Raw genomic sequence first — 27,261 nt, 5'->3', positions numbered from 1 at the left:
GCGGTAGTCCTAACTGTCACCCCGCGGTAGTCCTAACTGTCACCCCGCGGTAGTCCTAACTATCACCCACGGTAGTCCTAACTGTCACCCCGCGGTAGTCCTAACTGTCACCCCGCGGTAGTCCTAACTATCACCCACGGTAGTCCTAACTGTCACCCCGCGGTAGTCCTAACTATCACCCCACGGTAGTCCGAACTGTCACCCCACGGTAGTCCGAACTATCACCCACAGTAGTCCTAACTGTCACCCCGCAGTGGTCCTAACTGTCACCCCACGGTATTGCTAACTGTCACCCACGGTAGTCCTAACTGTCACCCACGGTAGTCCTAACTATCACCCGCGGTAGTCCTAACTGTCACCCCGCGGTAGTTCTAACTGTCACCCCGCGGTAGTCCTAACTGTCACCCACGGTAGTCCGAACTGTCACCCCGCGGTAGTCATAACTGTCACCCCGCGGTAGTCCTAACTGTCACCCACGGTAGTCATAACTGTCACCCCACGGTAGTCCTAACTATCACCCCGCGGTAGCTCTAACTGTCACCCACGGTAGTCCTAATTGTCACCCACGGTAGTCCTAACTGTCACCCCGCAGTGGTCCTAACTGTCACCCACGGTAGTCCTAACTGTCACCCGTGGTAGTCCTAACTGTCACCCGTGGTAGTCCTAACTGTCACCCACGGTAGTCCGAACTGTCACCCCGCGGTAGTCCTAACTGTCACCCCGCAGTGGTCCTAACTGTCACCCACGGTAGTCCGAACTGTCACCCTGTGGTAGTCCTAACTGTCACCCCGCGGTAGTCCTAACTGTCACCCGCGGTAGTCCTAACTGTCACCCGCGGTAGTCCTAACTGTCACCCCGCGGTAGCTCTAACTGTCACCCACGGTAGTCCTAACTGTCACCCCGCAGTGGTCCTAACTGTCACCCCGCGGTAGTCCGAACTGTCACCCGTGGTAGTCCTAACTGTCACCCCGCGGTAGTCCTAATTGCTATACCCTTAATCAACAGGTACTATATATATATATAGAGTAAAAATGCCAAAATTTGTAACTGTTGTGGTTGCCGGTCCAAACGAACTGCTAAAATCGACTGTTAAATTGACTGTTGACCGCTAATTCCCGAAGTACCCGAATGCGCCCGAATTATTACGATTTACTGTATACATTAGAGTTACCTTCCCTTGTCGTTTGCACATCCTGAAATGGCTATGAGTGGTGCAGACGGTTTGTGTAGGTTTGCCCTAGCGTCTGAAGACGAAATACAGCAAATTTTGGATGACCGTGTTGGCAAAAATACGAAAAATGTGGTGAAAACAGCGGAAAACATCTTGACCAACTTTCTGTTGATATGCGATCTCTCTCTTACGCTGATCAATGTTTATTCACCTGAGGATTGAACGATTTGCTAAAAAAGTTTGTCTACTGCGCCGTTCGTAAACAAGATGGAACCATGTGTGCTAAAAAGCCCCTTTTTTAACATTGTTGATGATTTCATATAATTATGTTTCATTGTAATCTAGTCTGCATGAAGAAGATAATATATGTAATAAATGTAACAACAAATCAACACACTGTCAATTTTTTAAAGCATTGTCAATTTTCTTGTTGTGTCAATAAATTTTTGATGTTTGAGAAGGATATAACAAAACAGTTATCGACTGTGATTTCGGGCCACAGATGACCTGTTGGACCCTCAAGCAAACTGTTGCCCTCAGCATTCGGCCTCGGGCAACAGTTTGCTTTCAGGTTCAACATATCATCTGTTGCCCTCAACCCCAGTCAACAACTGTATACTGTCACCCCACGGTAGTCCTAACTGTCACCCACAGTAGTCCTAACTGTCACCCCACGGTGGTCCTAACTGTCACCCACGGTAGTCCTAACTGTCACCCCACGGTGGTCCTAACTGTCACCCACGGTAGTCCTAACTGTCACCCCGCGGTAGTTCTAACTATCACCCACAGTAGTACTAACTGTCACCCCGCGGTAGTTCTAACTATCACCCACAGTAGTCCTAACTGTCACCCAACGGTGGTCCTAACTGTCACCCCGCGGTAGTCCTAACTGTCACCCCGTGGTAGTCCTAACTGTCACCCCGCGGTAGTTCTAACTATCACCCACAGTAGTCCTAACTGTCACCCCGCAGTGGTCCTAACTATCACTCACGGTGGTCCGAACTGTCACCCCGCGGTAGTCCGAACTGTCACCCACGGTAGTCCTAACTGTCACCCCGCAGTGGTCCTAACTGTCACCCCACGGTATTGCTAACTGTCACCCACGGTAGTCCTAACTGTTACCCACGGTAGTCCTAACTGTTACCCACGGTAGTCCTAACTATCACTCACGGTAGTCCTAACTGTTACCCACGGTAGTCCTAACTGTCACCCCGCGGTAGTCCTAACTGTCACCCCGCGGTAGTCCTAACTGTCACCCGCGGTAGTCCTAACTGTCACCCGTGGTAGTCCGAACTGTCACCCCGCGGTAGTCCTAACTGTCACCCTGCGGTAGTCCGAACTGTCACCCGCGGTAGTCCTAACTGTCACCCACGGTAGTCCTAACTGTCACCCACGGTGGTCCTAACTATCACCCACGGTAGTCCTAACTGTCACCCGTGGTAGTCCGAACTGTCACCCCGCGGTAGTTCTAACTGTCACCCCGCGGTAGTTCTAACTGTCACCCACGGTAGTCCTAACTGTCACCCCGCGGTAGTCCTAACTATCACCCACGGTAGTCCTAACTGTCACCCCGCGGTAGTCCTAACTGTCACCCCGCGGTAGTCCTAACTGTCACCCCGCGGTAGTCCTAACTATCACCCACGGTAGTCCTAACTGTCACCCCGCGGTAGTCCTAACTATCACCCACGGTAGTCCTAACTATCACCCACGGTAGTCCTAACTGTCACCCCGCGGTAGTCCTAACTATCACCCACGGTAGTCCTAACTGTCACCCCGCGGTAGTCCTAACTGTCGCCCCGCGGTAGTCCTAACTATCACCCACGGTAGTCCTAACTATCACTCACGGTGGTCCGAACTGTCACCCCGCGGTAGTCCTAACTATCACTCACGGTGGTCCGAACTGTCACCCCGCGGTAGTCCTAACTATCACCCACGGTAGTCCTAACTATCACTCACGGTAGTCCTAACTGTCACCCCGCGGTAGTCCTAACTGTCACCCACGGTAGTCCGAACTGTCACCCACGGTAGTCCTAACTGTCAACCCGCGGTAGTCCTAACTGTCACCCCACGGTAGTCCTAACTGTCACCCCGTGGTAGTTCTAACTGTCACCCCGCGGTAGTCCTAACTGTCACCCCGCGGTAGTTCTAACTGTCACCCCGCGGTAGTTCTAACTGTCACCCCGCGGTAGTCCTAACTGTCACCCGCGGTAGTCCTAACTGTCACCCGTGGTAGTCCGAACTGTCACCCCGCGGTAGTCCTAACTATCACCCACGGTAGTCCTAAATGTCACCCCGCGGTAGTCCTAACTATCCCCCCACGGTAGTCCTAACTGTCACCCCGCGGTAGTCCTAACTATCACCCACGGTAGTCCTAACTGTCACCCCGCGGTAGTCCTAACTGTCACCCCGCGGTAGTCCTAACTGTCACCCCGCGGTAGTCCTAACTGTCACCCCGCGGTAGTCCTAACTATCACCCACGGTAGTCCTAACTGTCACCCCGCGGTAGTCCTAACTATCACCCACGGTAGTCCTAACTGTCACCCCGCGGTAGTCCTAACTGTCACCCCGCGGTAGTCCTAACTATCACCCACGGTAGTCCTAACTCTCACTCACGGTGGTCCGAACTGTCACCCCGCGGTAGTCCTAACTATCACTCGCGGTGGTCCGAACTGTCACCCCGCGGTAGTCCTAACTATCACCCACGGTAGTCCTAACTATCACTCACGGTAGTCCTAACTGTCACCCCGCGGTAGTCCTAACTGTCACCCACGGTAGTCCGAACTGTCACCCACGGTAGTCCTAACTGTCACCCCGCGGTAGTCCTAACTGTCACCCCACGGTAGTCCTAACTGTCACCCCGCGGTAGTTCTAACTGTCACCCCGCGGTAGTCCTAACTGTCACCCCGCGGTAGTTCTAACTGTCACCCCGCGGTAGTTCTAACTGTCACCCCGCGGTAGTCCTAACTGTCACCCCGCGGTAGTCCTAACTGTCACCCCGCGGTAGTCCTAACTATCACCCACGGTAGTCCTAACTGTCACCCCGCGGTAGTCCTAACTGTCACCCCGCGGTAGTCCTAACTATCACCCACGGTAGTCCTAACTGTCACCCCGCGGTAGTCCTAACTATCACCCCACGGTAGTCCGAACTGTCACCCCACGGTAGTCCGAACTATCACCCACAGTAGTCCTAACTGTCACCCCGCAGTGGTCCTAACTGTCACCCCACGGTATTGCTAACTGTCACCCACGGTAGTCCTAACTGTCACCCACGGTAGTCCTAACTATCACCCGCGGTAGTCCTAACTGTCACCCCGCGGTAGTTCTAACTGTCACCCCGCGGTAGTTCTAACTGTCACCCCGTGGTAGTCCGAACTGTCACCCACGGTAGTCCGAACTGTCACCCACGGTAGTCCTAACTGTCACCCCGCGGTAGTTCTAACTATCACCCACAGTAGTCCTAACTGTCACCCCGCAGTGGTCCTAACTGTCACCCACGGTATTGCTAACTGTCACCCTGCGGTAGTCCTAACTGTCACCCCGTGGTAGTCCGAACTGTCACCCACGGTAGTCCGAACTGTCACCCACGGTAGTCCTAACTGTCACCCCGCGGTAGTTCTAACTATCACCCACAGTAGTCCTAACTGTCACCCCGCAGTGGTCCTAACTGTCACCCACGGTATTGCTAACTGTCACCCTGCGGTAGTCCTAACTGTCACCCCGTGGTGGTCCTAACTGACACCCCGTGGTGGTCCTAACTGTCACCCACGGTAGTCCTAACTGTCACCCCGTGGTGGTCCTAACTGTCACCCACGGTAGTCCTAACTCGCCCACGGTATTCCTAATTATTATACCTTTACGTTTTTTTCTCTTTATAAAAGTAATGTGGTAATTTGACTATCAGCCTCGAGAGGATTGCGCATGTTTCCGGGACTATCACACCGTGTGACAGTTCGAAAAAACTGTCACACGGCAAACTGTCACACGGCGAACTGTCACACCCCTGCTGTAGCGTCGTCAGAACGTTTGAAAGACACAACAACATGCAAGCTCTTAAATGACACAGATTTTTGTTGTTGCAGACGATAGCCTAACATTTTGTTTTCTCTCAGGAAATTGTCAAACATGGATCAACACACGCGTTTTCAAAACGCCACAGACGTAGAGATTGAGTCATTATTAATGGACAGAGATAGCCAAAACACTAAAAGGATCATACAAACGTCTGCCAAGTTAATGGAGGACTATATAGCAGATTCTCATACCAGCACAAACATCTATATAGAGAAAAAAAAACGTAAAGGTATAATAAAACAGTTTTCAAATGGGGTAATTCGGGCAATAGTAATTTTGTCAGCCTCTCATTAACAACGGTTGCCCTCGGGCTAAAGCCCTCGTGCAACAGTTGTTGCTTCGGGGCTGACAAAATTACTATCGCCCTCATACCCGTTTGATAACTGTATACTGTCATTCCGCGGTGATCCTAACTGTCACCCCACGGTAGTACTGTCACCCCACTGTAGTACTGTCACCCCACGGTAGTACTGTCACCCCACGGTAGTCCTGTCACCCACGGTAGTCCTGTCGCCCACGGTAGTTCTGTCACCCGCGGTAGTCCAAACAGTCGCCCGTGGTAGTCATTCCTTCTGTGGCACTATGTATACCGAAGTCCAGTCGCCTTGTAGTTGTCCTAATTGTCACCTTTTAGTTGAATGGTTCAAAATTGGTCTCCAAAACTCCTTCCCGAACCATTCTGCGTCAACATTGAAATATGCCTCAATGTATGTATATATATTCAATAACAACAAATTATTACACATAGAGAGAGGAAAGATGACAGGGAATCACATATGGTGGAGACTGAAGTTGTTATCACAGGTATGCCCTACATCATGCGCGGAGTTAAACCAAAACCCAACCACCAGGCTAAACAGTTAACTTCCGTTAAACAATATCGAGAGCTCAACTTTAAACGCAAAATTTGAAGTAGGGATTCCATAGCCATACAGAAATCTTCAAACTGCGGCAAATTACCAGAATATATAAAGTAATGGGCTTACCCACACATTAATTGTTCCAACTACGGGCATTTAGTGCGAACCGTGCTACATTGTCTGTCCAACCTCAGAAAGGTAGACAAACAATAGACTGACGATCGATTGTTTTCTATGACGAGATGCGTGGGATCGTTTGGTATCAACCCTCATCAATAATTGATATTTCATTATTATATTTTAATTGTGGCATTAGCCTCAGTGACGTTTAGGTCGACTACAGGTGAACTGCCTTTTTTCTTTTTCTTTTATATAGCTAGTTAAAATAAAATCATAATGATAATAATTCATGATACTTATGGATGCCATTTAAATCTCGCCATCATTACTGGAAATAAATCACCAAAACCGTTTGTTATCGACCGTTAATGGCGATCATTCAGAATTCAAGCCACGGCGATAAAGTAGTGTATTCAACAAGTACGCTGTTCCATCATAATTTTTTTAAAGTCAAAATCAGACTAAATCTAAATGTTCACCGATTAAAAGTCATGCCACAGTAGTTATATCTATTGGAAAAGTTCGAAGTCGCACTACTTTTATTTGGGATATTGTATAAAAACGTATAAAAACAATGCCTAAAGAAAAATAGATATATATTGCAAATGTTAAAATTCCCATTGTTTTCAATTCTATTTATATATAAATCTGTCCCGGAACATTCATCGTAAATAAAAAAAAAAAACAAAGAAAACAAATGAACATTTTTCCTGGCTAACATCAGAAGGATGTCAGGATATCTCCTGTCCAAGAACGAAAGGTGAACACGATTGTTATAGATTATTTAAACCATTAAACTTCAAACACGATTGTTATAGATTATTTAAACCATTAAAATTCAAGCATGATTGTTATAGATTATTTAAACCATTAAACTTCAAACACGATTGTTAAAGATTACTCAAACCATTAAACTTCAAACATGATTGTTAGAGATTACTTAAACCATTAAACTTCTAACATGATTGTTAGAGATTACTTAAACCATTAAACTTCAAACACGATTGTTATAGATTACTTAAACCATTAAACTTCAAACACGATTGTTAGAGATTATTTAAACCATTAAACTTCAAACACGATTGTTATAGATTACTTAAACCATTTAACTTCAAACACGATTGTTAGAGATTACTTAAACCATTAAAATTCAAACACTATTGCTATAGATTATTTAAACCATTAAACTTCAAACATGATTGTTATAGATTACTTAAACCATTAAACTTCAAACACGATTGTTTTAGATTATTTAAACCATTAAACTTCAAACACGATTGTTATAGATCACTTAAACCATTAAACTTCAAACACGATTGTTAGAGATCACTTGACCACTAATCATCAAGCACTGCATGACGTAATAAAACATAATATTTCAATGGCAGACACATTAAGTACAAAATGGGTATCTTTCTCTATACTTACATTGATACGTAAAACGAATTTTCGATCGTTTAGATCCGTACCACCGCTTGGGATTTTGATCAGTCTTGTTCTGACCTGGCCTGACTTCTGGGTGTCCGAGTGGTCAGTATTGAAGTGAACTGTTATGGTAGTGACTTCTGTCTGATCACTGTTTTGTGAGATGTGGTCAGACGTCGATACGGTGCTGCCTACACTGTTATCGCCCAGACTACTGTGTCCGCTCGTTGACCCTAAATCATTGTCCTTTGACTTATTTCTCTTTCTCTTGGTATTTGTACCTACTCCATTGGTCTTTCTTGTTGAACTATTTCCGGGTTGTTTGTGAGTGTTGCCATCTGTGGTTTTGACAATTTTGTTGGTGTTGTTGACTAAAACTCTCCGTCCAACTGGTCTGTAAATTTTCGACACGCTTTTATGTTGATTGATGTACATGCTGTTTCGATTCCGAGACATCTTTTTCGTTTGTTCCTGCTGTCGAACTGAATTCTGTCTTGGATTATACTGATAAGGTGATGTATTAGGACCTGTAAGGCTACTGGCATTGGGTCCTCGAGGACTCCAGTTGTCATCTAGTTCAGCACCTTCCGTCGCATCAAAAAGAGTAACACGCGAGGATCTGGAAGTATTCACGACACTTGCTGTTTCTTTAATTTTTGGTAATGGCACAGCTGTAAACATTTTTGGTTTCCCCCTGCCAAATTCTTCATCGTATGCAATTCTCATCATTTCTTCTCTCCAACTTTCAAATTCTAGGTTTCTTTGGATCCGTTTTGTTTTAAAGGGGGTTGTTGATGTCCACCTTTGCCCACGTGCCTTTCGAAAGCGTTCGACGTCCCGCATATACACAGGGAGGAGGTAGGCAAGTTCCACAGTCAGCTCGGCGTCCGAGTAATGGGTGAGGAAGGACCAGTCCGACTTCACGGCCTTAGTATGATGACGATGACCTTTAGGCCAGCGACTGCTCGTTCGAGGCTTTGTATCTTTATAATTCGTTTTCTTCCTTGGCGTTTCAGCATCCTCGTTGACAGTCTCCTCCTCTACAGGTGGTTCCTCCTCTTCCTTCTCTGCATTGTCCTCCTCCTCCTTTTCCTCCTCTTCTTCTTCGTATATTTCAGGCGTGTCTTGTCTATAAAAATCCTCCTTTTTTATCCCTCGTATAATTCGTATCGTCTCCAAAAAATCACCGCGCATGTGCGTTTCTAGTTCCAAATTTTTCTTCAGTTCGTCGACAACAGTATTTAAGGGTATGAGCTTATGCAATTTTCGCCTGGTCTGTAATGAAAGAACCATAGAAATATGGATTGTTATTAAGTATTTTAACCCGAGGTATCGGTCAAACTCAAAAATACATAGAAAGCATTAAACAAATACGTACGAGGGCTGATTGATAAGTTGTGAGCCTCGTATTGAAGGATTTGGATTTTGTCGGACATATTTAACATGATCTCCTTCAGTATCTATACATCTTTGCCAGCGGTGTTTGAGGGCCTCAATGCCACTTTGATAGAGCTACTTTTCTTGGCTGTTCAGAAAGTCATCCGCTGCATGTTAGGGTTAGCCTGGTGTGCGTCTGGTCAATTGTAAGAAGCCTCTTACCCATCGGGCCGAAAGCTTTCTCATTGCAAGATCCTCGGTCAGAATGGAATGTACTCTTGTCTATGAAATGCAAACTCTACCGGCTATATATCTTTCAGTCATTACAATATCCTGAACTTTATTGACCATTTCTGGGGTTGCAACATTGACAGGCCTTCCAGGACGGGGGTCATCCTCAAGGCTCTGTCGGCCGCGATTAAACTCCGCCACCCACCTTTTCACTGTAGCATATGGAGGGGCGATTTCCCTAGTGTTGCTACCATATCACTATGGATATCCTTATGTGTTAAACCTTTTTATGCAAATATTGGATCACTGTTCTTTCACAGATTTTGTCCATTTTGAAAAAGTCGCTCGTCTTGTTTACTTAATAGTGCTACCTCGTCGATATAAACAAACCAAATGAGACAAGTCCTTGGGTACACGGCCTTATATAGCCAGAGAGTGGTGGGACTTTAAAATAACATCCTTGAGTACCTCCTTCAATACGAGGCTCACACCTTATCAATCAGCCCTCATATTTGAGGGGCAAAGATTTTGCTACAAACTCGATCATCCTTCGTCATTATTACTCTCCCCGGACCTTTGGGTTCTAAAGAAACTGATTTGATAGGTACATTTTACTTCTTTACACCTGACTGAAATGATTCGTACATTTGACTTCTTTACACCTGACTGAAATGATTGGGACATTGACTTCTTTACACCAGACTGAAATGATTGACACATTTGACTTCTTTACACCTAACTGAAATGATTGACACATTGACTTCTTTACAGCTGACTGAAATGATTGGCACATTGACTTCTTTACACCAGACTGAAATGATTGACACATTTGACTTCTTTACACCTGACTGAAATGATTGACACAATGACTTCTTTACACCTGACTGAAATGATTGACACAATGACTTCTTTACACCTGACTGAAATGATTGGCACATTGACTTCTTTGCACCAGACTGAAATGATTGACACATTTGACGTCTTTATACCTGACTGAAATGATTGACACATTGACTTCTTTACACCTGACTGAAATGATTGGCACATTTGACTTCTTTACACCTGACTGAAATGATTGACACATTGACTTCTTTACACCAGACTGAAATGATTGACACATTGACTTCTTTACACCTGACTGAAATGATTGACACATTGACTTCTTTACACCTGACTGAAATGATTGGCACATTTGACTTCTTTACACCAGACTTAAATGATTCGTACATTTGACTTCTTTACACCAGACTGAAATGATTGGGACATTGACTTCTTTACACCTGACTGAAATGATTGACACATTTGACTTCTTTACACCTGACTGAAATGATTGACACATTGACTTCTTTACACCAGACTGAAATGATTGGGACATTGACTTCTTTACACCTGACTGAAATGATTGACACATTTGACTTCTTTACACCAGACTGAAATGATTGGGACATTGACTTCTTTACACCTGACTGAAATGATTCGTACATTGACTTCTTTACACCAGACTGAAATGATTGACACATTTGACTTCTTTACACCTGACTGAAATGATTGACACATTTGACTTCTTTACACCTGACTGAAATGATTGACACAATGACCTCTTTACACCTGACTGAAATGATTGACACATTTGACTTCTTTACACCTGACTGAAATGATTGACACAATGATTTCTTTACACCAGACTGAAATGATTGACACATTGACTTCTTTACACCTGACTGAAATGATTGACACAATGACGTCTTTACACCTGACTGAAATGATTGACACAATGACGTCTTTACACCTGACTGAAATGATTGACACATTGACTTCTTTACACCAGACTGAAATGATTGACACATTGACTTCTTTACACCTGACTGAAATGATTGACACATTGACTTCTTTACACCTGACTGAAATGATTGGCACATTTGACTTCTTTACACCAGACTTAAATGATTCGTACATTTGACTTCTTTACACCAGACTGAAATGATTGGGACATTGACTTCTTTACACCTGACTGAAATGATTGACACATTTGACTTCTTTACACCTGACTGAAATGATTGACACAATGACCTCTTTACACCTGACTGAAATGATTGGTACATTTGACTTCTTTACACCTGACTGAAATGATTGACACATTTGACTTCTTTACACCTGACTGAAATGATTGACACAATGACTTCTTTACACCAGACTGAAATGATTGACACATTGACTTCTTTACACCTGACTGAAATGATTGACACAATGACGTCTTTACACCTGACTGAAATGATTGACACAATGACGTCTTTACACCTGACTGAAATGATTGACACATTGACTTCTTTACACCAGACTGAAATGATTGACACATTGACTTCTTTACACCTGACTGAAATGATTGACACAATGACGTCTTTACACCTGACTGAAATGATTGACACAATGACGTCTTTATACCTGACTGAAATGATTGACACATTGACTTCTTTAAACCTGACTGAAATGATTGACACATTTGACTTCTTTACACCTGACTGAAATGATTGACACATTGACTTCTTTACACCAGACTGAAATGATTGGCACATTGTCTTCTTTACACCTGACTGAAATGATTGACACATTGACTTCTTTACACCTGACTGAAATGATTGGCACATTGTCTTCTTTACACCAGACTGAAATGATTGGCACATTGACTTCTTTACACCTGACTGAAATGATTGACACATTGACTTCTTTACACCTGACTGAAATGATTGACACAATGACTTCTTTACACCAGACTGAAATGATTGGCACAATGACTTCTTTACACCTGACTGAAATGATTCGTACATTGACTTCTTTACACCTGACTGAAATGAATGACACATTGACTTCTTTACACCAGACTGAAATGATTGGCACAATGACTTCTTTACACCTGACTGAAATGATTCGTACATTGACTTCTTTACACCTGACTGAAATGATTGACACAATGACTTCTTTACACCAGACTGAAATGATTGACACATTTGACTTCTTTACACCTGACTGAAATGATTGGCACATTGTCTTCTTTACACCTGACATAAATGATTGACACATTGACTTCTTTACACCTGACTGAAATGATTGGCACATTGACTTCTTTACACCTGACATAAATGATTGACACATTGACTTCTTTACACCTGACATAAATGATTGACACATTGACTTCTTTACACCTGACATAAATGATTGACACATTGACTTCTTTACACCTGACTGAAATGATTGGCACATTGACTTCTTTACACCTGACATAAATGATTGACACATTGACTTCTTTACACCTGACATAAATGATTGACACATTGTCTTCTTTACACCTGACTGAAATGATTGACACATTGACTTCTTTACACCTGACTGAAATGATTGACACATTGACTTCTTTACACCTGACTGAAATGATTGGCACATTGACTTCTTTACACCTGACTGAAATGATTGGTACATTGACTTCTTTACACCTGACTGAAATGATTGGTACATTGACTTCTTTACACCAGACTGAAATGATTGACACATTGACTTCTTTACACCTGACTGAAATGATTGACACATTTGACTTCTTTACACCTGACTGAAATGATTGGCACATTGACTTGACTTCTTTACACCAGACTGAAATGATTGGTACATTGACTTCTTTACACCTGACTGAAATGATTGGCACATTGACTTCTTTACACCTGACTGAAATGATTGGCACATTTGACTTCTTTACACCTGACTGAAATGATTGGCACATTTGACTTCTTTACACCTGACTGAAATGATTGACACATTGACTTCTTTACACCAGACTGAAATGATTGACACATTGACTTCTTTACACCTGACTGAAATGATTGACACATTGACTTCTTTACACCTGACTGAAATGATTGACACATTGACTTCTTTACACCTGACTGAAATGATTCGTACATTTGACTTCTTTACACCTGACTGAAATGATTGGCACATTTGACTTCTTTACACCTGACTGAAATGATTGACACATTGACTTCTTTACACCAGACTGAAATGATTGACACATTGACTTCTTTACACCTGACTGAAATGATTGGCACATTTGACTTCTTTACACCAGACTTAAATGATTCGTACATTTGACTTCTTTACACCAGACTGAAATGATTCGTACATTGACTTCTTTACACCTGACTGAAATGATTGACACATTTGACTTCTTTACACCTGACTGAAATGATTGGGACATTGACTTCTTTACACCTGACTGAAATGATTCGTACATTTGACTTCTTTACACCAGACTGAAATGATTGACACATTGACTTCTTTACACCTGACTGAAATGATTGGTACATTGACTTCTTTACACCTGACTGAAATGATTGACACATTTGACTTCTTTACACCTGACTGAAATGATTGACACATTGACTTCTTTACACCTGACTGAAATGATTGACACACTGACTTCTTTACACCTGACTGAAATGATTGACACAATGACGTCTTTACACCTGACTGAAATGATTGACACATTGACTTCTTTACACCAGACTGAAATGATTGACACATTTGACTTCTTTACACCTGACTGAAATGATTGGTACATTGACTTCTTTACACCTGACTGAAATGATTGACACATTGACTTCTTTACACCAGACTGAAATGATTGGTACATTTGACTTCTTTACACCTGACTGAAATGATTGGTACATTTGACTTCTTTACACCTGACTGAAATGATTCGTACATTGACTTCTTTACACCTGACTGAAATGATTCGTACATTGACTTCTTTACACCTGACTGAAATGATTGGTACATTTGACTTCTTTACACCTGACTGAAATGATTGACACATTTGACTTCTTTACACCAGACTGAAATGATTGACACATTGACTTCTTTACACCTGACTGAAATGATTCGTACATTGACTTCTTTACACCTGACTGAAATGATTCGTACATTGACTTCTTTACACCAGACTGAAATGATTGACACATTGACTTCTTTACACCAGACTGAAATGATTGACACAATGACTTCTTTACACCTGACTGAAATGATTCGTACATTGACTTCTTTACACCTGACTGAAATGATTGGCACATTGACCTCTTTACACCTGACTGAAATGATTAACACATTGACTTCTTTACACCAGACTGAAATGATTAACACATTGACTTCTTTACACCAGACTGAAATGATTAACACATTGACTTCTTTACACCTGACTGAAATGATTAACACATTTACTTCTTTACACCTGACTGAAATGATTGACACATTTGACTTCTTTACACCAGACTGAAATGATTGGCACAATGACTTCTTTACACCAGACTGAAATGATTGGCACAATGACTTCTTTACACTAGACAGAAGATCAGTGTCTAAAGCATTTAATAATAACACATCAACTTAGCAGTTAACATATTGTATATGAAGAGATTTTATGTTAACCTGTGAACATACTGTTTAGAGTATTTATTAGAGAGATTCTTTGTTAACTTGTGAAGATACTGTTTAGAGTATTTATTAGAGAGATTTTATGTTAACCTGTGAACATACTGTTTAGAGTATTTATTAGAGAGAGTTTGTGTTAACCTGTGAACATACTGTACAGAGTATTTATTAGAGAGATTTTATGTTAACCTGTGAACTGTTGGTCGAGGTCTATTATTTGGTGGAGGATTGGAAGCCGTCAGTATTATTTTGTCCTACCTCTCGTTTGATCTGCCTCTCCTCCTCAGTCAGTCCCGACATGCTACTTCCGGAACAGGTACTTGCACTTTCTGAAGGTTCAACGTAGACTCCCAGCCGTTTTTGTCTCTCTATCCACCTAGCCTTTCTCTCCTCTAATAACCTCTGGCGTTCCTCCTTTCTCTTGTTCCGGTATTTTTGCATGCGATCCTTGATGTAATTTCGTACCCGAAATTCATTTACCTGTTCTGGCGTCTAAAACGAAAAAAACGGACATAATTAATATGACAGCTATACGGGAGATACTTGATTAAAACATGTGTATTTGTAAAATGTCATACTTTACCAACTTAAGGGTTGCATCATGTCGATTTTTCAGTGAAATCAAAGACACACTGGCGTGGCATCTTTCTTGGGTCTGACATAATTTTAATGACTATATCTTACTAATCAATATAAACTCATTATCTGATTATAATAAACCTGATCAATGGGAATCAAACTCTTTATCTGATGATAGTAAAACTGACCAATGGGAATCAATTCATTATCTGATAATAGTAAAACTAATTAATGGGAATCAAATTTCTTATCTGACAATAGTAAAACTTTCAAATGGGAATCAAATTATTATCTGACAATAGAAAAAACTGATAAATGACAATCAAACGTATTATCTGATAACAGAAAAACTGATAAATGACAATCAAACTTATTATCTGATAACAGAAAAAAACTGATAAATGGGAATCAATTCTTTATCTGATAACAGAAAAACTGATAAATGGGAATCAATTCTTTATCTGATAACAGAAAAACTGATAAATGGGAATCAATTCTTTATCTGATAACAGAAAAACTGATAAATGGGAATCAATTCTTTATCTGATAACACAAAAAACTGATAAATGGGAATCAATTCTTTATCTGATAACAGAAAAACTGATAAATGGGAATCAATTCTTTATCTGATAACAGAAAAACTGATAAATGGGAATCAAACTCTTTATCTGATGATAGTAAAACTGATAAATGGGAATCAATTCATTATCTGATAACAGAAAAACTGATAAATGGGAATCAATTCTTTATCTGATAACAGAAAAACTGATAAATGGGAATCAATTCTTTATCTGATAACAGAAAAACTGATAAATGGGAATCAATTCTTTATCTGATAACAGAAAAACTGATAAATGGGAATCAATTCTTTATCTGATAACAGAAAAACTGATAAATGGGAATCAATTCTTTATCTGATAACAGAAAAACTGATAAATGGGAATCAAACTCTTTATCTGATGATAGTAAAACTGATAAATGGGAATCAAACTCTTTATCTGATGATAGTAAAACTGACCAATGGGAATCAATTCATTATCTGATAATAGTAAAACTAATTAATGGGAATCAAATTTCTTATCTGACAATAGTAAAACTTTCTAATGGGAATCAAATTATTATCTGACAATAGAAAAAACTGATAAATGACAATCAAACTTATTATCTGACAATAGAAAAAAACTGATAAATGACAATCAAACTTATTATCTGATAACAGAAAAACTGATAAATGGGAATCAATTCTATCTTTATGAAATATTTATACTGATGTTTTGCTCATCCAGAACGAACTAGAGACTGAGTATTATTTGTTTTAAATGATGTATACACTGGTGATTTGTCGACACTGCCGTTATGTCTGTGGGGATTTACAATATAACACACACGTTGTGAACATAATGGCTGTCTGCATTAAAACCTAGCTATATCAGGTACACATTTATAACAATACTGAGCGGATATTAGTATAACAAGTACCATTATGTTGATATGTTAACGAGACAGTTACATGATGTATTACTCAGCCAATCCCCATATTATCATGGTCTCATTACAACCGGTCTACGAGGATAAAACGTGTATCATTGAGATACAGGATATGATACAGGTGTGGTAGGTAAAGGTTTACCATTGACATACAGGACATGATACAGGTGTGGTAGGTAAACGTTAATCATTGACATACAGGATATGGTACAGGTGTGGTAGGTAAACGTTTACCATTGACATACAGGATCTGATACAGGTGCGGTAGGTAAATGTTTACCATTGAGATACAGGATATGATACAGGTGTGGTAGGTAAACGTTTATCATTGACATACAGGATATGGTACAGGTGTGGTAGGTAAACGTTTATCATTGACATACAGGATATGATACAGGTGTGGTAGGTAAACGTGTATCATTGAGATACAGGATATGATACAGGTGTGGTAGGTAAACGTTTACCATTGACATACAGGATATGATACAGGTGTGGTAGGTAAATGTTTACCATTGAGATACAGGATATGATACAGGTGTGGTAGGTAAACGTTTATCATTGACATACAGGATATGATACAGGTGTGGTAGGTAAACGTTTATCATTGAGATACAGGACATGATACAGGTGTGGTAGGTAAACGTTTATCATTGACAAACAGGATATGGTACAGGTGTGGTAGGTAAACGTGTATCAATGAGATACAGGATATGATACAGGTGTGGTAGGTAAACGTTTACCATTGACATACATGATATGATACAGGTGTGGTAGGTAAACGTTTACCATTGACATACAGGATATGATACAGGTGTGGTAGGTAAACGTTTACCATTGACATACAGGATATGATACAGGTGTGGTAGGTAAACGTTTACCATTGAGATACAGGATATGATACAGGTGTGGTAGGTACACGTTTACAACTGAGATACAGGATATGATACAGGTGTGGTAGGTAAACGTGTATCAATGAGATACAGGATATTGTACAGGTGTGGTAGGTAAACGTTTACCATTGTCATACAGGATATGGTACAGGTGTGGTAGGTAAACGTTTACCATTGATATACAGGATATGATACAGGTGTGGTAGGTAAACGTTTACCATTGAGATACAGGATATGATACAGGTGTGGTAGGTAAACGTTTACAACTGAGATACAGGATATGATACAGGTGTGGTAGGTAAACGTTTATCATTGAGATACAGGATATGATACAGGTGTGGTAGGTAAACGTTTACCATTGAGATACAGGATATGATACAGGTGTGGTAGGTAAACGTTTACCATTGAGATACAGGATATGATACAGGTGTGATAGGTAAATGTTACCTATATGATCTTGGCTAAACAGAAACATCTGATAGGGATATCATACAACTGTTTCGTCTTTTTAGAACTCATAAGTCATGATAGGGACATTGTACAGCTGTTTCGTCCTTTTATGACTCGTTAGTGATGGTAGGGATATCATACAACTGTTTCGTCCTTTTATGACTCATCAGTGGTGGTAGGGACATCATACAACTGTTTTGTCTTTTTAGGACTCATAAGTGATGTTAGGGACATCATACAGCTGTTGATTCTTTTTATAACTCGGCAGTGATGGTAGGAATATCATGCAGTTGTTTCGTCCTTTTAGGACTCGTCAGTGATGGTAGGAACATCATACAGTTGTTTCGTCCTTTTAGGACTCGCTAGTGATACAGAAAAAAAACAATGCAAATAGACTCAAACAAAAGTTGAAATAGAAAAAATAAGACACAAAATTAAATATTTCCTCATTCTCAAAAGATATTTTTCCTGAACAGTATAAATATGTAACCTTGTTAACTGGTATAGGTTATATACTACCCAGCCTAACACCACTATGTTATATACTACCCAGCCTAACACCACTATGTTATATACTACCCAGCCTAACACCACTATGTTATATACTACCCAGTCTAACACCATCACGCCCTTCAGGGATTGGTAACAGTGTAAATACGAGGGCTAATTGATATATTGTGAGCCTCATGTTGAAAGATTTGAATTTTGCCGGACTTATTGTATTATTTTCAACATAATCCCCTTTAGTATCTATAAACTATTGCCAGCGGTGATTAATGGCCTCAGTGCCACTTTTCTTGGCTGTTCAGAAAGTCATCCACGGTATGTATGACGTCATACACGGACTGAAAATGGGTGCCTGAGATAGCTGTTTTCAGTTTTGGAAATAGATGAAAGTCAGATGGAAGAAGATCAGGTGAATAAGGCGGATGCTCAATCAATTTAAAGCCACAATCATGAATGGCTGCTACGGCAATGCCAGTCTTGTGGACATGGAATAACACACCTTCAGTGAGCTTTCCGTTTGCTTAAGTTTAATATTGTCCCGTAACTGCCTCAGAAGTGAAGCATAGTATATCAGCAGAATACCATCTGCATCCCAGAAATGGAAGGCCATAACCTTCCCAGCTGATGGAACAGTCTTTGCCTTCTTTGGCAGGGGAGAGCGATTGTTGTTTGGCCTCTTGGGTAAAATGATGGACCAATGTTTCATCCATAGTAACAAATCTCTACAGAAAATTTAGCAGGATCTTCCTCAAAAAGCTAGGATTAGCACGCGATAATGTGCGCCTGGTGTGCTTCTGATCAATTGTCAGAAGTCTTGGTACCCATCAGGCCGAACGCTTTCTCATTGCAAGATCCTCGTTCAGAACGGAATACACAGCGGATTGGGGATTCGAATAACGGCTGGCAGCGGATTGGGGATTCAGTTTTTTTTATGTTTAAATGATATTTTTCCTTTTAATATATGATTGGAGATTCGAATAACAGCAGATTAGTTTAACAATATTATTCAATTGGTAACATAAATATAATAGCCAAGAGTATATTACTGATAGAATTTAAAATTCCTTATCTCGTTAGAGGCTACAACGGTAGGAATACTTCTAGTCTTTATATTTGTACCATAGAATGCTGGCGAAGAAACAGAACTTGTAAACCTCCCACATGAAAGAAACTCTGGCAGTAGATTCGAACTAGAATCCCATTATTGTTGATTTAAGTATTAAGTAATTATATCATTGAAATACCCGCAAATTACCATTTTCGTAATTTGTGATAAAATACGTAAATTATACATCAAGAACTGAAACAACAATAGGCTAATGGCAGCAAATTCGTTATTCGAATCACAAAATCAAAATGTAAAATCGAATCTCCAATCATAGTTTATCAGAAAAATACCATTGAAACATAACTAACTGAATCTCCAACCCGTCCCTGGCAGTTATCCGAATCCTAAATTCAAAATTTCAATAAAAAAAATTATAAAATTAATTAAACATAAGTAAACTGAATCCCCAATTCGCTGCTGTCAGCAGATTCGTTATTCGAATCCCCAATCATGTATTATAAGAAAAATCACTAATTTGTAACTGAATCCCCAATCGACTGCTGCAGCGAATTCGCTATTTGAATACCAACATCGAAATATCAATTAAACTCGTATAGGTGAAATACTACCCAGCCTAACACCACCATGTTATATACTACCCAGCCTAACACCACCATGTTATATACTACCCAGCCTAACACCACCATGCTATATACTACCCAGTCTAACACCACCATGTCATATACTACCCAGTCTAACACCACCATGTTATATACTACCCAGCCTAACACCACCATGTTATATACGGTATATACTACCCAGCCTAACACCACCATGTTATATACTACCCAGTCTAACACCACCATGTTATATACTACCCAGCCTAACACCACCATGTTATATACTACCCAGCCTAACACCACCATGTTATATACTACCCAGCCTAACACCACCATGTTATATACTACCCATCCTAACACCACCATGTTATATACTACCCAGTCTAACACCACCATGTTATATACTACCCAATCTAACACTACCATGTTATATACTACCCAGCCTAACACCACCATGTTATATACTACCCAGCCTAACACCACCATGTTATATACTACCCAGTCTATCACCACCATGTTATATACGTTATATACTACCCAGTCTAACACCACCATGTTATATACTACCCAGCCTAACACCACCATGTTATATACGTTATATACTACCCAGTCTAACACCACCATGTTATATACTACCGAGCCTAACACCACCATGTTATATACTACCCAGTCTAACACCACCATGTTATATACTACCCGCCTAACACCACCATGTTATATACTACCCAGTCTAACACCACCATGTTATATACTACCCAGTCTAACACCACCATGTTATATACTACCCAGTCTAACACCACCATGTTATATACGTTATATACTACCCAGCCTAACACCACCATGTTATATACTACCCAGCCTAACACCACCATGTTATATACTACCCAGCCTAACACCACCATGTTATATACTACCCAGTCTAACACCACCATGTCATATACTACCCAGCCTAACACCACCATGTTATATACTACCCAGTCTAACACCACCATGTTATATACTACCCAGCCTAACACCACCATGTTATATACGTTATATACTACCCAGCCTAACACCACCATGTTATATACTACCCAGCCTAACACCACCATCTTATATACGTTATATACTACCCAGTCTAACACCACCATGTTATATACTACCCAGCCTAACACCACCATGTTATATACTACCCAGCCTAACACCACCATGTTATATACGTTATATACTACCCAGCCTAACACCACCATGTTATATACTACCCAGCCTAACACCACCATGTTATATACTACCCAGCCTAACACCACCATGTTATATACTACCCAGCCTAACACCACCATGTTATATACTACCCAGTCTAACACTACCATGTTATATACGTTATATACTACCCAGTCTAACACCACCATGTTATATACTACCCAGTCTAACACCACCATGTTATATACTACCTAGTCTAACACCACCATGTTATATACTACCCAGTCTAACACCACCATGTTATATACTACCCAGTCTATCACCACCATGTTATATACTACCCAGTCTAACACCACCATGTTATATACTACCTAGCCTAACACCACCATGTTATATACTACCCAGTCTAACACCACTATGTTATATACTACCCAGTCTAACACCACCATGTTATATATGTTATATACTACCCAGCCTAACACCACCATGTTATATACTACCCAGCCTAACACCACCATGTTATATACTACCCATCCTAACACCACCATGTTAATACTACCCAGACGTAACACCACCATGTATATACGTATATAACTACCCCAGTCAAACACCACCATGTTATATACTACCCAGTCTAACACCACCATGTTATATACGTTATATACTACCCAGCCTAACACCACCATGTTATATACGTTATATACTACCCAGTCTAACACCACCATGTTATATACTACCCAGTCTAACACCACCATGTTATATACTACCCAGTCTAACACCACCATGTTATATACTACCCAGCCTAACACCACCATGTTATATACTACCCAGTCTAACACCACCATGTTATATAACTACCAAGCTAACACCACCATTTATATACTACCCAGTCTAACACACCATGTTATATACTACCCAGCCTAACACCACCATGTCATATACTACCCAGCCTAACACCACCATGTTATATACTACCCAGTCTAACACCACCATGTTATATACTACCCAGCCTAACACCACCATGTTATATACTACCCAGTCTAACACCACCATGTTATATACTACCCAGCCTAACACCACCATGTTATATACTACCCAGCCTAACACCACTATGTTATATACTACCTAGCCTAACACCACCATGTTATATACTACCCAGTCTATCACCACCATGTTATATACTACCCAGTCTATCACCACCATGTTATATACTACCCAGTCTATCACCACCATGTTATATACTACCCAGTCTAACACCACCATGTTATATACTACCCAGTCTAACACCACCATGTTATATACTACCCAGCCTAACACCACCATGTTATATACTACCCAGCCTAACACCACCATGTTATATACTACCCAGTCTATCACCACCATGTTATATACTACCCAGTCTAACACCACCATGTTATATACTACCCAGCCTAACACCACCATGTTATATACTACCCAGTCTAACACCACCATGTTATATACTACCCAGTCTAACACCACCATGTTATATACTACCCAGCCTAACACCACCATGTTATATACTACCCAGCCTAACACCACCATGTTATATACGTTATATACTACCCAGTCTAACACCACCATGTTATATACTACCCAGCCTAACACCACCATGTTATATACTACCCAGTCTAACACCACCATGTTATATACTACCCAGCCTAACACCACCATGTTATATACTACCCAGATTAACACCACCATGTTATATACTACCTAGTCTAATACCACCATGTTATATACTACCTAGTCTAACACCACCATGTTATATACTACCCAGCCTAACACCACCATGTTATATACGTTATATACTACCCAGTCTAACACCACCATGCTATATACTACCCAGCCTAACACCACCATGTTATATACTACCCAGTCTAACACCACCATGTTATATACTACCCAGTCTAACACCACCCTGTTATATACTACCCAGTCTAACACCACCATGTTATATACTACCCAGCCTAACACCACCATGTTATATACTACCCTAGCCTAACACCACCATGTTATATACTACCCAGTCTATCACAACCGTGTTATATACTACCCAGTCTATCACCACCATGTTATATACTACCCAGTCTATCACCACCATGTTATATACTACCCAGTCTAACACCACCATGTTATATACTACCCAGTCTAACACCACCATGTTATATACTACCCAGTCTAACACCACCATGTTATATACTACCCAGCCTAACACCACCATGTTATATACTACCCAGTCTATCACCACCATGTTATATACTACCCAGTCTAACACCACCATGTTATATACTACCCAGCCTAACACCACCATGTTATATACTACCTAGCCTAACACCACCATGTTATATACTACCTAGCCTAACACCACCATGTTATATACTACCCAGTCTATCACCACCGTGTTATATACTACCCAGTCTATCACCACCATGTTATATACTACCCAGTCTAACACCACCATGTTATATACTACCCAGTCTAACACCACCATGTTATATACTACCCAGCCTAACACCACCATGTTATATACTACCTAGCCTAACACCACCATGTTATATACTACCCAGTCTATCACCACCGTGTTATATACTACCCAGTCTATCACCACCATGTTATATACTACCCAGTCTATCACCACCATGTTATATACTACCCAGTCTAACACCACCATGTTATATACTACCCAGTCTAACACCACCATGTTATATACTACCCAGCCTAACACCACCATGTTATATACTACCCAGCCTAACACCACCATGTTATATACTACCCAGTCTAACACCACCATGTTATATACTACCCAGTCTAACACCACCATGTTATATACTACCCAGCCTAACACCACCATGTTATATACTACCCAGCCTAACACCACCATGTCATATACTACCCAGTCTAACACCACCATGTTATATACGTTTTATACTACCCAGTCTAACACCACCATGTTATATACTACCCAGTCTAACACCACCATGTTATATACGTTGTATACTACCCAGTCTAACACCACCATGTTATATACTACCCAGTCTAACACCACCATGTTATATACTACCCAGTCTAACACCACCATGTTATATACTACCCAGCCTAACACCACCATGTTATATACTACCCAGTCTAACACCACCATGTTATATACGTTGTATACTACCCAGTCTAACACCACCATTTTATATACTACCCAGTCTAACACCACCATGTTATATACTACCCAGTCTAACACCACCATGTTATATACTACCCAGCCTAACACCACCATGTTATATACGTTATATACTACCCAGCCTAACACCACCATTTTATATACTACCCAGTCTAACACCACCATGTTATATACTACCCAGTCTAACACCACCATGTTATATACGTTATATACTACCCAGCCTAACACCACCATTTTATATACTACCCAGTCTAACACCACCATGTTATATACTACCCAGTCTAACACCACCATGTTATATACTACCCAGTCTAACACCACCATGTTATATACTACCCAGTCTAACACCACCATGTTATATACTACCCAGTCTAACACCACCATGTTATATACTACCCAGTCTAACACCACCATGTTATATACTACCCAGTCTAACACCACCATGTCATATACTACCCAGTCTAACACCACCATGTTATATACTACCCAGCCTAACACCACCATGTTATATACTACCCAGTCTAACACCACCATGTTATATACTACCCAGCCTAACACCACCATGTTATATACTACCCAGTCTAACACCACCATGTTATATACGTTATATACTACCCAGTCTAACACCACCATGTTATATACTACCCAGCCTAACACCACCATGTTATATACTACCCAGTCTAACACCACCATGTTATATACTACCCAGCCTAACACCACCATGTTATATACTACCCAGCCTAACACCACCATGTTATATACTACCCAGTCTAACACCACCATGTTATATACTACCCAGTCTAACACCACCATGTTATATACTACCCAGTCTAACACCACCATGTTATATACTACCCAGTCTAACACCACCATGTTATATACTACCCAGCCTAACACCACCATGTTATATACTACCCAGCCTAACACCACCATGTTATATACTACCCAGTCTAACACCACCATGTATATACTACCCAGCCTAACACCACCATGTTATATACTACCCAGTCTAACACCACCATGTTATATACTACCCAGCCTAACACCACCATGTTATATACTACCCAGCCTAACACCACCATGTTATATACTACCCAGCCTAACACCACCATGTTATATACTACCCAGCCTAACACCACCATCTGATATACGTTATATACTACCCAGTCTAACACCACCATGTTATATACTACCCAGCCTAACACCACCATGTTATATACTACCCAGCCTAACACCACCATGTTATATACGTTATATACTACCCAGCCTAACACCACCATGTTATATACTACCCAGTCTAACACCACCATGTTATATACTACCCAGCCTAACACCACCATGTTATATACGTTATATACTACCCAGCCTAACACCACCATGTTATATACTACCCAGCCTAACACCACCATGTTATATACTACCTAGTCTAATACCACCATGTCATATACTACCCAGCCTAACACCACCATGTCATATACGTTATATACTACCCAGTCTAACACCACCATGTTATATACTACCCAGCCTAACACCACCATGTTATATACGTTATATACTACCCAGTCTAACACCACCATGCTATATACTACCTAGTCTAACACCACCATGTTATATACTACCCAGCCTAACACCACCATGTTATATACGTTATATACTACCCAGTCTAACACCACCATGTTATATACTACCCAGTCTTATACCACCATGTTATATACTACCCAGTCTAACACCACCATGTTATATACTACCCAGCCTAACACCACCATGTTATATACTACCCAGCCTAACACCACCATGTTATATACTACCCAGCCTAACACCACCATGTTATATACTACCCAGCCTAACACCACCATGTTATATACGTTATATACTACCCAGTCTAACACCACCATGTTATATACTACCCAGTCTAATACCACCATGTCATATACTACACAGCCTAACACCACTATGTTATATACTACCCAGTCTAACACCACCACGTTATATACTACCTAGTCTAACACCACCATGTTATATACTACCCAGTCTAACACCACCATGTTATATATGTTATATACTACCCAGCCTAACACCACCATGTTATATACTACCCAGCCTAACACCTCCATGTTATATACTACCCAGTCTAACACCACCATGTTATATACTACCTAGTCTAACACCACCATGTTATATACTACCCAGCCTAACACCACCATGTTATATACGTTATATACTACCCAGCCTAACACCACCATGTTATATATGTTATATACTACCCAGCCTAACACCACCATGTTATATACTACCCAGCCTAACACCACCATGTTATATACTACCCAGTCTAATACCACCATGTTATATACTACCCAGTCTAACACCACCATGTTATATACTACCTAGTCTAACACCACCATGTTATATACTACCCAGCCTAACACCACCATGTTATATACGTTATATACTACCCAGTCTAACACCACCATGTTATATACTACCCAGCCTAACACCACCATGTTATATACTACCCAGTCTAACACCACCATGTTATATACTACCCAGCCTAACACCACCATGTTATATACTACCCAGTCT

The 27,261-nt window shown here is 40.8% G+C and overlaps 1 protein-coding gene across 1 annotated transcript in view; it reads right to left on the bottom strand.

Annotated features, from left to right (window-relative positions):
• The window catches only part of LOC117328488, a 32,290-nt gene that overhangs the window by 1,774 nt on the left and 3,255 nt on the right, over window positions 1-27,261 (bottom strand). Inside the window, exons 2-3 of the mRNA XM_033886023.1 lie at window positions 14,986-15,219; window positions 7,651-8,922 (exon numbers count right to left, since the gene is read on the bottom strand). Of these exons, the coding sequence (XP_033741914.1) occupies window positions 7,651-8,922; window positions 14,986-15,219 (1,506 nt within the window). The remainder of the gene's footprint in view (window positions 1-7,650; window positions 8,923-14,985; window positions 15,220-27,261) is intronic.

Source organism: Pecten maximus, chromosome 5, assembly GCF_902652985.1.
Source record: "Pecten maximus chromosome 5, xPecMax1.1, whole genome shotgun sequence".
NCBI classification, from domain to species: Eukaryota; Metazoa; Mollusca; class Bivalvia; order Pectinida; family Pectinidae; genus Pecten; species Pecten maximus.
The sequence above is the reverse complement of the archived record's forward strand: the minus strand, read 5'-3'. Positions and strand labels throughout refer to the sequence as shown.